Genomic DNA, 13,924 nt, shown 5'->3' with positions numbered 1-13,924 from the left:
AACCAGCCCGATTCTGCCTTCAGACCCGGTTCCGTCAACTCCCTTTTGAGTTGCCAACTCCTGAAGGGAGCTTATCTTCTTCCCACCACTAGGGCACACTGCCACCACCTGTTCAATTTAAGGGTTCCTGACCGAGAGGAACAGGACTTCCAATCCCCCTCGCCAGTTCTGAGGCCTGGCCTCAAGGTCCTCTGCCAACCCAGCACCTGGTTATGACAGAGACCAAAGTACTTCTTTGGGAGACCCCTGGAGGATTGGCACCCTTGCCAACTGCATGCCTTCCCTCTTCCCTGGACTCCCCTCTTGCAGTAGCGTGGTCTAAGGCGGTTGGGGAAACGATGTGGCGCAGAGGAACTACCTTTTAAAAAGACAAAACATGTATTTAAAATTTACAACTATATACAGGCATTTTAAAATAGTGAAGAGAAGAAATAAATCAAACTAGGTTAAAATGCTCCTAATTCCCCTATTATACCATACTTGCCCTGACCATATCATCTAGCACAGACAGACTCACCAACTCCAACTCAAAGCTTCCCACCAAAAATCACTAATATAAAACCCAGTTCTCGCTCTCTCGATTTTGATGATGTTTCAACTAAGGTGGGGCAGGCCCCATAAATGAAAGAGTCCGATGTTCACACTGAAATGAGAAGCTTAATGCCGTGATTAGAGAATGCAGAACGGGGTTCCTAAATAACTGAGCCGTTAAACTGAAGAAAGAATTGAAACGTCATCAAAATCTAGAGAGACGTCTTCTTAAGAAAGCGACTGGGTTGGAGCTACGCTCCTCAGGAGCGCCCACCTTGTGAATTTCAGTTGGACTATTTCCAAGTTTGGACTTATATCTGTTCATTTGGGGAGGGGGGTTTTTTTGGGGGGCCCTTTGGAGTTTCTGTTCCTTTAAAAGACCCTAGCACCGCCGGCCTCTGTCGTTATTGTATTGTTTATTATGTGTTGTACACAATCCTTATAATATATTTTTGCAAACCGAAAGACGGTGTATTTCTTGGTAGCTTTGATCAGTCTGCTAATTACATCAAGTGCCCTTCAAGCCCCTGGAGAAAATGGCTGCTTTGAAGGGTGGGCGCTAGGGCATCGGACCATGCTGAGGCCCCTCCCCTCCCCAAACCCCGCCCTCTCCCGGATCCACCCCCAACGCCTTCAGGTATTTTCCAGCCCAGACTTGGCAATTCTGCCAAGAGAGCAATTTCTGAGAGAAGCCCTGTTACAAGAGCACCGCTTGTTTTTCTTTCTCCTTCCTACGTCTTTTCATCCCAATGTCTTTTCATCCTCTCGTTCCTCAGTTTCTATAGAAACCAGATCTTGACAGCCTGGCTTCTCTTGTGACCGACTTGTTATCGCAGCAGGAAGTCCCCCCCCCCCCCCAAGCGGGGTTACCTTACCTCTGTGCCAATAAGCACTGGGTGTGAGAAGGAATGTATAAAAAAACCGGTAGGAGCCACTTAACTCAAAATTTTAATGCTACACCCTCTCGTTACTGTTGCACAGAGTTCTGTCTTGCTGCGCAGCTGTTCGCTTGTTTATTACTTTGACCGGGGGGTCGTTTTGTAGAAAAATAGGTGGTGGAGCTCATTAGCATATGCCCCCCCCTTCAGCCAAAAAGCAACCTGACACAAGAAAGAAGAGCCCCGGGCAAGCGAGGCTTGCTTGGGCTGGCTAGAGATCCAGCCAGCCCAAGCAGGCCTCGCTCACCTGGGGCTCTCTTGAGCCACGCCCCCCTACAGTCAAAAGGCCAGCAAGCCACCTGCCGCTCAAAATCACATAAGTGGAGAAAGGGTGGCGAGGGCTTCTCCAGGGGTTAATGAGGGCTGCTGGGGTGTGTGGCAAAGTTCCTGGTGATTGGTTGGCTGCCCGCTCTCCTCATCCAGGGATTGTTATGCAGCTGCACCTACTGTTCAGTGGACAAAGTAAGTGGGGAGGTAGAGGATCAAACTCAGGTCGTGAGCAGAGAGCTTGGACTGCAGGACAGCAGCTTTACCACTCTGTGCCACGGGGCTCCTCTACAGTCATCTGTGGAGGGTCAAAAGCAGGAATGGCCAAACTGCGGCTCGGGAGTAGGGTTGCCAAGTCCAATTCAAGAAATATCTGGGGACTTTGGGGGTGGAGCCAGGAGACTTTGGGGGTGGAGCCAGGAGACTTTGGGGGCGGAGCCAGGAGCAAAGGTGTGACAAGCATAATTGATCTCCAAGGGAGTTCTGGCCATCACATTTAAAGGGACAGCACACCTTTTAGAATGCCTTCCTTCCATAGAAATTAATGAAAGATAGGGGCACCTTCTTTTGGGGCTCATAGAATTGGACCCCCTGGTCCAATCCTTTTGAAACTTGGGAGTTATTTTTGGGAGAGGCACTAGATGCTATACGGAAAATTTGGCGCCTCTACCTCAAAAAACAGCCCCCCCAGAGCCCCTGACACCCGCAGATCAATTCCCCATCATTCCCTATGGGAATCGTTCCTGGAGGTGCATAATAGCTGTGGGGGTGGAGCTTCCCCCGCCGGCCAGCTGGCTGGGGGAGGGGGGAAGCCTGTAAAACCAGGGGATCCCCCGCTGGGACCTGGGGATTGGGAAGCCTACTCGGGAGCCACACGTGGCTCTTTCACATATATTGTGTGACTCTTGAAGCCGCCTTTGCCCCATTGGCCAGCTTGGAGAAGACATTTGTCTCTTCAAAAGACTACTTCAAAGCAAGCCAGCCGGCGGCTTGGAGAATGCATTTAAAGTTATGGTTGCTTTCTTTCTAGCTCTCTCTCTCTCTCCCAACCATCTATTTTCCTCCCTCCCTGTCTGGCAGCTCTCAAACATCCCACGTTTATTCTAGGTGGCTCTTAAGTAAGTTTGGCCACCTCTGGTCAAAAGTAGCGAGGCACTGGTAGAGCTATGAAAAGAACCTCCCAGTTGTACATGCAAATAGAAGCTGCTTGCTCACCAGAGGGCTTGATTGGGTAAACAGGCTTGCATTCAGGCCCATATCGGGGAACTGGGGAATGTTAATTTAATGAATGAAGCATAAACAAGAGGAGAGGGTTGGGGGATCAGGAGACAGTGCGTCTGGCAGATCTGGCCCCTGCCTAGTTACAGTCCGGCCTGCATTCCTGCCCAACAGGGCAGTTCAGCCATTTTGGAATCCATATTTAATGGGCTTATGGGCTTTGGTGATGTATTTTTCAAATCTGAAACACAGAACAGAGATTTGACCAGCTTGTTTTGTCCCGTCCCGCTGTCTTCATAGAGAAAGACACATGGCATATTCTGGTTCTGCGCGGGAATGGAATTCTAGCAGGAGCTCCTTTGCATATTAGGCCACATCTCCCTGATGCAGCCAATCCTCCAAGAGCTTCCAAGGCTCTTTTTTTGTAAGCTCTTGGAGGACTGGCTACATCGGGGAGGTGTGGCCTAATATGCAAAGGAGCTCCTGCTAGAATTCCACCCCTAGTTCTGTGTGTATTTACTCTGAAGGAAGCTCAACAGGGCTTTGCTTGCTACAACATGCGTTTGGGCCCTCTCTGGCTAGTGTCGCCAACCTCCAGGTGGCACCTGGTGATCTCCCACTATTGCAATTGAACTCCAGATGACCAAGGTCAAATCCCCTAGAGAAAATGGCTACTTTGGAGAGTAGAGTCTATGGCATTGTACCCTGCAGAGGCCGCCCCCCTCTCCAAGTTCCGCCCTGCCCAGGCTCCACCCCCCAAAATTCTCCAGGTATTTCCCAACTCAGAGCTGGCAACTCTAGTCTGAGCCAGGGCCAGGGCTGGCGCGTGGGAGTAGGCCAAGTAGGCAGCTGTCTAGAGTGCCACCTGGCCTAGGGTTGCAACGAGGCGCCCCATCTCCTCACGCGCCACGCTCACTGCCTTCCTGATCTCGCCGAGGCTTCCCGAGGCTGAGGAGGCCTCAGTGAAGTTGGGCGGGGGGGCTGGCTCTGAGCGCGCCAGCTGCCTTCCTGACCTCGCCAAGGCTTCCTGAGACTCAGCGAAATTGGGAAGGCTGGCAGCGAGTGAAGTTGGGGGGGCTGGTAGCGAGCGTGCTCAGAGCCCAGCTTGCCCAGGCCGGGGGTGGGGAGTGGGGGTCTGCCTGCGGCAGTAGAACCCCCAGCGCCAGGCCTGACCAGAGCCCTGGGCTTTCATCCAAAAGTTCACCCCTTACAAGGCCACAGCTCCTGCCTTCTAAGTCCTGAGGCCAGAATAACATGTGCACATCTTGCAGAGTGCCGTGGTTGCCAACCCCCAGGTAGCCTGGAGATCGCTTGGGCTTACAATGAACGCTCTCTCTTAAGTAATAGAATCTTGTGAGCTAAAGGTCTACTTCATGAGCGGCTGGCATTAAAATTGTGAGCTCCTGCATCAGTTAGTTTGCTCTGGGGCCCTTTTTCCTGAGCTAAGCCAAAAACGTGTGAACCAGAGGCTAAAAAATTGTGGGCTAGCTCACACTGACTCAGCTCAGAGGCACCCCTGCTTACAACCGATGCTCCCTTTAAACTGTGGAATCTTGTGAGCAAAAATTCTACCTTGCGAGCTACTGCCATTAAAGTTGTGAGCAAGTGATTTGGCCACTGCGTCAATTAGTTTGCTCTGGAACCATCCTTCCTGAGCGAAGAAAAAAATGTGTGAGCCAGAGGCTAAAAAACTGTGAGCTAGCTCACACGAACTCAGCTTAGAGGGAACACTGCTTGCAACTGGTCTTCAGATTACAGAGCAGAGGTCCATCAGTGTCTATTAGCCAACATATTGTTGGAACTCTCTGTCTGGGGCAAGTGATGATCTGTATTCTTGGTGCTTGGGAAGGACAACAGTGTGAGGGCTTCTAGTGTCCTGGCCCCACTGATGGACCTGCTGATGGCACCTGGGTTTTTTTTGCCACTGTGTGACAAAGAGTGTTGGACTGGATGGGCCATTAGCCTGATCCAACATGGCTTCTCTTATGTTCTTCTGTCTGGGGCAGCGATGCTCTGTATTCTTGGTGCTTGGGGGGGCTTCTAGTGTCCTGGCCCCACTGATGGACCTCCTGATGGCACCTGGGTTTTTTGGCCACTGTGTGACACAGAGTGTTGGACTGGATGGGCCATTAGCCTGATCCAACATGGCTTCTCTGATGTTCTTATGTGACACAGAGTGTTGGGCTGGATGGGCCACTGGCCTGATCCAACATGGATTCTGTTATGTTCTTATGTGTGACACAGAGTGTTGGACTGGATGGGCCATTAGCCTGATCCAACATGGCTTCTCTTATGTTCTTAAGTTCCCTTATAGAGATCAGTTCCCTTGGAAGAAATGACCACTTTGGAAGGTGGACTCTGTGGAATTATACCCCACCGAAGTCCCTCCCCAAACCCCAGTCTTTGCAGGCTCCATCTTCCAAATCTCCAGGTGTTTCCCAACCTGGAGCTGGCAACCCGACCTTCCAAAGGTCTTCAGACACACAAAAGCAGAGGCAGCCCCCACAGCAAGGGCAGGAGAGACAAACGCAGGCTGCCTTACCTTGATGAGTTTCTTGAAAGTCTCGAAGATGAAGATGAGGGAGATGAGGAAGGAGAAGATCTCCTGGGTGTAGCGGGAGATGTAGCACACCAGGAAGCTGCCTTCAAAAGCCACCACCACCACCACCAAGAGGATGAGCCAGAAGCCGATCCAGACTCTGCCCACAATGTACTCCATGCCGAAATCAGAACAAAACTGTGTAGAGAAATTGGGGAGGGGGAGAAGAAGACTGCAGATTTATACCCTGCCCTTCTCTCTGAATCAGAGACTCCAAGCGGCTTACAATCTCCTTTATCTTCTCCCCCCACCCACAACAGACACCCTGTGAAGTGGGTGCGGCTGAGAGGGCTCTCCCAGAACCTGCTCTTTCTCTCCCTTCCCATCAGTTCACTTTCCCCAAACCTCTCTCATATGCTGGAAATAAACAGCTATCTAGACCACACTTGGGATGCCAGTCTCCAGCTGGGACCTGGAAATACCCCAGAATCACAGCTCTCCTCCGAATGACAGAGATCAGTTGTCCTGGAGGAAATGAACACTCTGGAGGGTGGACTCCACTGGGGTCTCCACCCCCAAATCTCCAGGAGTTTCCCAACCTGGAGCTGGCAACCCAATAGGGTTGCCAGTTCCAACTCAGGAAATATCTGGGGACTTTGGGGGTGGAGCCAGGTGCAAGGGTGTGACAAGCACAACTGAACTCCAAAGGGAGTTCTGGTCATCACATTTAAATACATTCCCTCCCTTGGAAATAATGGAGGATAGGGGCACTTTCTTTGGGGGCTCATAGAATTGGACCCACTCATCCCGGTCCAATCTTGTTGAAACTCGGGGGGGGGGGCGCCTGTTTGAGGATAGGCACCAGATGCTATGCTGAAAATTTAGTGCCAATACCTCAGAAAGCAACCTCCCGAGCCCCAGATAGCCATAGCTTGATTCTCCAGTAAACCCCATGGGACTGTTTCCTATGGGAATAATAGGGAATAATGGAGTGCCCATTTTGGTTTTAAAAGATGTCTAAGCTAATGGCTATTGTGGGAATGATTGACTGAATCTTGGTGACAGATTTATAACAGTGTAGGTGGGTAGACAGACAGACAAACAGAGAGATGAAAGGTGGGGAGAGAGGTCTGGGTTATCTAAATTGATGGGGATGAGAATAGACAGACAGAGGAGAGAGAGAGAGGATGGAAGGAAGATGGAGGGAAGAGGGTAGATGGGTAGATGATAGATTGGTAGATGATAGATGGGTAGATAGATGATAGAAGATAGATGATAGATAGGCAGACAGATAGATAGATAGATAGATAGATAGATAGATAGATAGATAGATAGATAGATAGATAGATAGATAGATAGATAGATAGATAGATAGATAGATAGACGGACGGACGGACGGACGGGCGGGCGGGCGGGCGGGCGGGCGGGCAGGCAGACAGACAGACAGACAGAGACAGACAGAAGCCTCTTCCTTATCATGAGATGAACCAACAGAGAACCCCAAGTCCCACCTGGAGGCTTGCATCCCTACCCGTAAAGAACCATTCCAGGGGCAACGGAGGACTCCAGTCATTGTTCAGCACAAGTGTGATTTCTTGCCTGGCACTTACCTTATAAAAGGCTTCCTCAAATACTAAGAGGGGGCCCGAGAAACCCACCACCAGCAGAGGCTGTGCCCCAAGCAAGCAGAAGAGGACCCCCTGAATCGCCGTCGAGACCAGAAGCTCCGATACGCCCATCATGTTTAGAGTCTTCTCACCTAGAAACAACAGCAGCTCTTGAGCATTCCTATTGATGAAAGACATCTATTGGCTGAGGCTCCTCCCCCTCCTGGACCCTGGGGAAGGAAGGAAAGAGCCGGAGCTTCCTTTGCCCAGTTCCCTGGATCCCATGGGAGAAATACAAAGAAAGCACCTTTAAGACCAATGAGTGCTAACGTTTTTAAAAAATCTTTAATTGTGTTTGTGTCCTTTATAAAGTTTATATCTCTGCTATCCAAAATAGGTACACATATGGCCCGGCCCAACGTAGCCCAGACTGACAAGGTCTTATTTATGTTAGGTCTGGCCCTCATAACAAATGAATTTGTACACCCCTACCCTAAGTAAATTTTTGAAAACTGGATAAAGTGAAAGTGAAACAAGGGATTAAAAGTACTGCCTAGGGTTGCCAATCCCCAGGTGGGTGCAGGGGATCCCCCGGTTTGGAGGTCCGCCCCCCGCTTTAGGGTCGTCAGAAAGTTGGGGGAGGGGAGGGAAATGTCTGCTGGGAACTCTGTTATTCCCTATGGAGATTTATTCCCATAAAAAATCATAGAGAATTGATCCGCGGGTATCTGGGGCTCTGGGGGGGCTGTTTTTTGGGGTAGAGACACCAAAATTTCAGCATAGCATCTAGTGCCTCTCCCCAAAATACCCACCAAGTTTCAAAAAGATTGGACCAGGGGGACCAATTCTATGAGCCCCAAAAGAAGGCGCCCTTATCCTTCATTATTTCCTATGGAAGGAAGGCATTGAAAAGGTGTGCCGTCCCTTTAAATGTGATGGCCAGAACTCCCTTTCGAGTTCAATTATGCTTTTCACAGCCTTGATCTTGGCTCCACCCCCAATGTCTCCTGGCTCCACCCCCAAAGTCCCCAGATATTTCGTGAATTGGACTTGGCAATCCTAGCACTGCCTCATTGCTGCAGTTGAGCTACTGAGCTACTGAACAACGCTGCTAAACTGTGAATAATTGGAATTTCATATTGGAGTACTTTGCAATTGAGGAGATTCTTATGGGAATGAATTGACTTTTTGGACCTTTGTGTATTTGAAGACTTACATTGACTTGCTTTTGATCTATTTAGACTAAAGTTCTTTTGTACAAATTGTTCCATATTTTAAGAGTGGTGTTTATGGGAGTGTATGATTATATTGGAAGCTTTTTGTAAATCTCCCTTGAAGGTGTGTTATTCGATTGAGGCTAGTAATCATGGAAACCTTTTGGTTTTTCTCCAGTCCCTTACTACTGTGATTCTCTGTTTTGGTTGCTCAGCCTCCAGGTGGGGCCTAGAGATTTCCCGTTTTTACAACGCATCTCCAGATGGCAGAGATCAGCTCCCCTGGGTGCTTTGAAAGGTGGTGTATTTTGGGAGTATTTTGTTTTGGACCAAATTCCGCATAATTTAGAAGGGAGGCATACACCAAGTCGAAGGTCAAGAAGAAGAAGACATTGGATTTATATTCCGCCTGCTGCTCAGAGCGGCTCACGATCTCCTTTATCTTCTTTCCCCCCAACAGACACCCTGGGAGGTGGGTGGGGCTGAGAGGGCTCTCACAGCAGCTACCCTTTCAAGGACGACTCCTGCGATAGCTATGGCTAACCCAAGGCCATTCCAGCGGCCGTGGGGAATCAAACCTGGTTCTCCCAGATAAGAGTCTGCGCACTTAACCACTGGCTCAACTCTTTTAGCAATGCGATCCCCTTTTCTGGATTATTTTTCTTGTGGGAATTTTGGTGCAACTGCACATAATATACCGGTCTGGCATTAATTTGTTTTTAATTTGATTTTGTTTGTAACTTGTGGTTCATTTGGATGTTTATCGGCGACTAGCTGACTTTGTTGGATCATAATTTTGATTATTATTTTGACTGTGATCCTGATTGTTAATCTGTTTATTAAAATAAACTTGTTTACATATACATATATATATGTATATATATATAGGTGGACTCTACGGCATTGTACCCTGCTGAGACCCCTCTCCTGGATCCATCCCCAAAGTCTCCAGGTCTTTCCCAACCCAGAGTTGGCAACCCTAGTTGCAGCAGATTTTATTAGATTCCACCGGAAGTATCAACAAAAAAAACAAAACCCTGCTATTTTATGTCATTTAACTTTTGCTGGTTTTTTAAGGTTTTATTATATTCTATAGTGTCACAGTTGGTTTTAACATAGACTGTATTCTTGTATTAATGCCAATAAAGGTCTATGGTGTGTGTGTGATTCCACCGAGGATCAGTTTGTGTGACCACCACGGCCGACCTCTCTTACCCAGAAGGCCCCCAAAGGTGATGGCGGGAGAAAGCGCCGCGAAATAAATAAAGATGACGGCTGCCAGGCACTGGGCATTGAGAGCATCCTTGATGTCACTGAGGTATTTGGGGTACCGCCTTTTTATGTCGTTCACCAGCCCGCCAAAAGGCTTGCGGGTCCTGCGTAGCGGGTTGTCGTCTTCTGGAGTGAGGGCCTCCTCTTTCAGTTGTTGCTCTGCACAAAACAGGACACAGGCTGGAATGAGGGAAGGACAGATCCAGATGGGTAGCCTTTTCCTCCTCAAATCTGCTACTGTGAGCTTCCATTTCTCAAAGGCTGGCAGGTAGTGAACATATGAAGCTGCCTTATACTGAATCAGACCCTCGGTCCATCAAAGTCAGTATTGTCTTCTCAGACTGGCAGTGGCTCTCCAGGGTCTCAAGCTGAGGTTTTTCACACCTATTTGCCTGGACCCTTTTTTGGAGATGCCAGGGATTGAACCTGGGACCTTCTGCTTCCCAAGCAGATGCTCTACCACTGAGCCACTGTCCTTCCCCAGGTAGCAGACAGAGCTTCTTACAGGGTTTAAGGGAGGAAGAAGATTTACACCCCACCCTTCTCTCTGAATCAGAGTCTCAGAGTGGCTCACAATCTCCTTTTATCTTCTTCCCCCACAACAGACACCCTGTGAGGTGGGTGGGACTGAGAGGGCTCTCCCAGCAGCTGCCCTTTCAAGGACAACTTCTACGAGAGCTATGGCTAACCCAAGGCCATTCCAGAAGCTGCAAGTGGAGGAGTGGGGAATCAAACCCGGTTCTCCCAGATAAGAGTCTGCACACTTAACCACTACACTACTTAACTTCCTCACTGAACCATACCCAGTTCCTTTATGAGCTCTGGCTTCTTTTCTGGCGGGAGGTATCTCTTCCGCAAGAGGTCCTTCTGAATGGGCAACAAGGTCTTGAAGAGCTGTTCGTTGGCGATCTCACAAGGCGGAACGACGATGCAGCAGTCCAGGAATTCCTCCAGTCCCTTCACCAGCTCTTGCCGTTCCTCGGCCAAGTAACAGTCGTGGCGGAACACCTGGCCAGGGCGTAAGGGGAACATCAGGACTCAGAGAGAACGATTTTCATAGAGGAGAAGGCTACTTCTAGGTTGCATTTCACAGGAACTTCCGGTGCACTTTGCTTGCATCTTTCAAGGGTTATGAGCAAAGCGCGATAACTATTTTTATTTTACTTATTTATAGTCCGCCTTTCTTATGGAAACGTGTAAATCAATGCAGTCAGTAGCGTGATATCGTTGTAAGTCAATGCAATACAAAGCACTGTAAGTCGAAGCAATCGATAGCATGAGGTGGGTAGCCATGTTGGTCTGAAGCAAGTGACTGAGAAAAACAAGAAACTCTCTCCGTGAAGAAGAAGATGATGATGATATTGGATTTATATCCTGCCCTATACTCTGAATCTCAGAGTCTCAGAGCTGTCACAATCTCCTTTGCCTTCCTCCCTACCCACAAAAGACACCCTGTGAGGTGGGTGGGGCTGAGAGGACTCTCACAAAAGTTCACCTTTCAAGGACAATTTCTACGAGAGCTCTGGCTGACCCAAGGCCATTCCAGCAGCTGCAAGTGGAGGAGTGGGGAATCAAACCCGGTTCTCCCAGATAAGAGAGCTATGGCTGACCCAAGGCCATTCCAGCAGCTGCAAGTGGAGGAGTGGGGAATCAAACCTGGTTCTCCCAGATAAGAGCCTGCACACTTCACCACTACACCAAACTGGCTCTCCAAGAAGATGATGATGATGATATTGGACTTATATTCCACCCTATGCTCTGAATCTCAGAGTCTCAGAGCTGTCACAATCTCCTTTACCTTCCTCCCCACCCACAAAGGACACCCTGTGAGGTGGGTGGGGCTGAGAGGACTCTCACAAAAGTTCACCTTTCAAGGACAACTTCTATGAGAGCTATAGCTGACCCAAGGCCATTCCAGCAGCTGCAAGTGGAAGAGTGGGGAATCAAACCCGGTTCTCCCAGATAAGAGCCTGCACACTTAACCACTATACCAAACATAGATCTTTTTGTGGAATGCGACTGCCCATTTCTATCTGTCAGCAACTAAATGCTGACAGATAGAAATGGGCAGTGGGGTTCTACAAAAAGAATACAAAAAAATAATTAACAGAGGAAGCCGGGAGAAGAATTGTGGCACTTCAAGTCTACTGGAGCTATGAATGTGAAAGATGGTTCCCAGAAGAAGGGTAGCTCATATCTGAAACGAAATTGGACCGGTTCTTTTATCGTCGGACTCTATTTAGAAAGCATTATGATTTTGGGGCAATAGCTCTGTTGTGCACTGGATGGTTTTCTAACTGCATTATTTATTGCATTGTATTGTAATTTATCATGAATTGTTGAGGATTATTTACATTACACAGAGAAGTTATTTTGTATACGGAGAGAGTTTTTCTCAGTCACTGCACCTCTGTGGTCCCGCTATTTGCTGATGTTGCTCTGAAGCGGCAGAAGAAACTTTGAGTCCAAGGGCACCCTGAAGACCAACAAAGTTTTATTTTAAAGGTAAAGGCAAGCATCAATCGTGCAAGCATCAATCGTTTCCGACTCTGGGGTGATGTTGCTTTCACAATGTTTTCGCGGCAGACTTTTTACAGGGTGGTTTGCCATTGCCTTCCCCAGTCATCTACACTTTCCCCCCGGCAAGCTGGGGACTCATTTGACCGACCTTGGAAGGATGGAAGGCTGAGCCAACCTTGAGCCGGCTACCTGAACCCAGCTTCTGCCGGGATCGAACTCAGGTCGTTAGCAGAGCTTGGACTGCAGTACTGCAGCTTACCACTCTTATTCAAGGTATAAGCTTTCGTGTACATGCACACTGCTTCAGATACAGTGAAACAAGACATCCTCCAGCATCACATATAGAAAGAAGATGATGATGGATTTATATCCTGCTCTGTACTCTGAATCTCAGACTCTCAGAGCGGTCACAGCCTCCTCTACCTTCCCCCCCTCCACAACAGACACCCTTTGAGGTAGGTGGGGCTGGGAGAGCTTTTTTTACAGCAGCTGCCCTTTCAAGGACAACTCCTACGTGAGCTATGGCTGACCCAAGGCCATTCCAGCAGGTGCAAGTGGAGGAGTGGAGAATCAAACCCAATTCTCCCAGATAAGAGTCCACACACTTAACTACTACACCAAACTGGACAGAGGGTAGAGGGGCTAGTTAGAGCAGGGATGCCGGCTGCTCTAGGAGTTTCCGAGAAAGCTCTATGGTTTTTCCCAGACGCTCTAGCAATTTGGGAGGGGAAAACTCTATGGTACCTATTGTACCATAGAGTTTCCCTCCCAAATTGCTAGAGTGTCTGCGAAAACCATAGAGTTTTCTCAGAAACGCTCCGGGCAGCCAGCATGTGACGTTGCCGGCACGATGATGTCACTTGCGGGTGGTGTCATTGCACCGGCGATGTCGGGGGAAGTTTCCCCCGCCGGCCCATTGTGGGCTGGCGGGTTGGGAACCTCCAGGGTGGGAGGACCCCCACCCTGCTAGGGATTTGACAGCCCTACCTTTGTCTTACACGATCGGGCTTACCTGAGCTACCCAGGTCAGGGCAAACCTTCCTTAGAAGCTTTCAAAGAAAGCAATTCTACGGGTTGTTTTGGCAACCGGAGGTGAAGAAGATTTCATCTTACCCTTTCGGACATCATGGTTGCGATGGCTCTCCCGATCTCATGATAGGTGGTATAGTGGGGATCTGGGCCCAAGACCACAAAAAGGAACTTGACGGGCACAGAGACCTCCAAGACTGAGTCCATCTCTACAGCGTCCTTCAAGCGTACGAAAGCCAGCGTGGGACGATCCAGTAGTGGGGCGCAGCCTAGAGGGAGGACGGACGAGGAGTTGAGGATGGGGCATCATTTAAGAGGGTCCTTGGCCCAAGGAGAGGGAGAGAGAGAGAGAAAGGGGAGGGGAGATGTGCAGGTGAGAAGCGGGGAGAACTGAGGAGAGGCAAAAGGGCAGTGTGGGAAAGAAGGAAGAGAAAGGCAGATCAGCAAAGTGAGCCCCGTTTGCAATCGAGTTGGAATAAGCCAGATAGAAAAACAAGTTATTCACTGTGAAAAACTCTCTCTGTTAAAAGGACAGGGTGATTTTCCTTCAGGCCTGTTGGCAGCCTTAAAGCCAAGCAGCATTTCTTCTAGGGTCCAAGAGCGTGTTCTCTACCAATGCTGTGGTGAGCAAAAATTCTATTTGGTGAGCTACCGGCATTCAAGTTGTGAGCTACTGCGTGAATTAATTTGCTCTGGGGCCATTTCCCCTGAGCGAAGACAAAAAATGTATGAGCCAAAGGCTAAAAACCTGTGAGCTCACTCACACTAACTCAGCTTAGAGGGTTCCCT

At 49.1% G+C, this 13,924-nt stretch overlaps 1 protein-coding gene across 1 annotated transcript in view; it reads right to left on the bottom strand.

Moving 5' to 3' along the window:
• The window catches only part of SLC4A1 (solute carrier family 4 member 1 (Diego blood group)), a 69,425-nt gene that overhangs the window by 25,127 nt on the left and 30,374 nt on the right, over nt 1–13,924 (bottom strand). The window contains exons 8-12 of the mRNA XM_060255261.1: nt 13,220–13,404; nt 10,390–10,594; nt 9,530–9,745; nt 7,104–7,252; nt 5,497–5,691 (exon numbers count right to left, since the gene is read on the bottom strand). Coding sequence (XP_060111244.1) covers nt 5,497–5,691; nt 7,104–7,252; nt 9,530–9,745; nt 10,390–10,594; nt 13,220–13,404 — 950 coding nt within the window. The remainder of the gene's footprint in view (nt 1–5,496; nt 5,692–7,103; nt 7,253–9,529; nt 9,746–10,389; nt 10,595–13,219; nt 13,405–13,924) is intronic.

The sequence above is a fragment of the Heteronotia binoei genome, chromosome 15 (genome assembly GCF_032191835.1).
Source record: "Heteronotia binoei isolate CCM8104 ecotype False Entrance Well chromosome 15, APGP_CSIRO_Hbin_v1, whole genome shotgun sequence".
NCBI lineage: Eukaryota > Metazoa > Chordata > Lepidosauria > Squamata > Gekkonidae > Heteronotia > Heteronotia binoei.
Note: the sequence above shows the minus strand (reverse complement) of the source record. Positions and strands in the feature narration are given on the sequence as shown.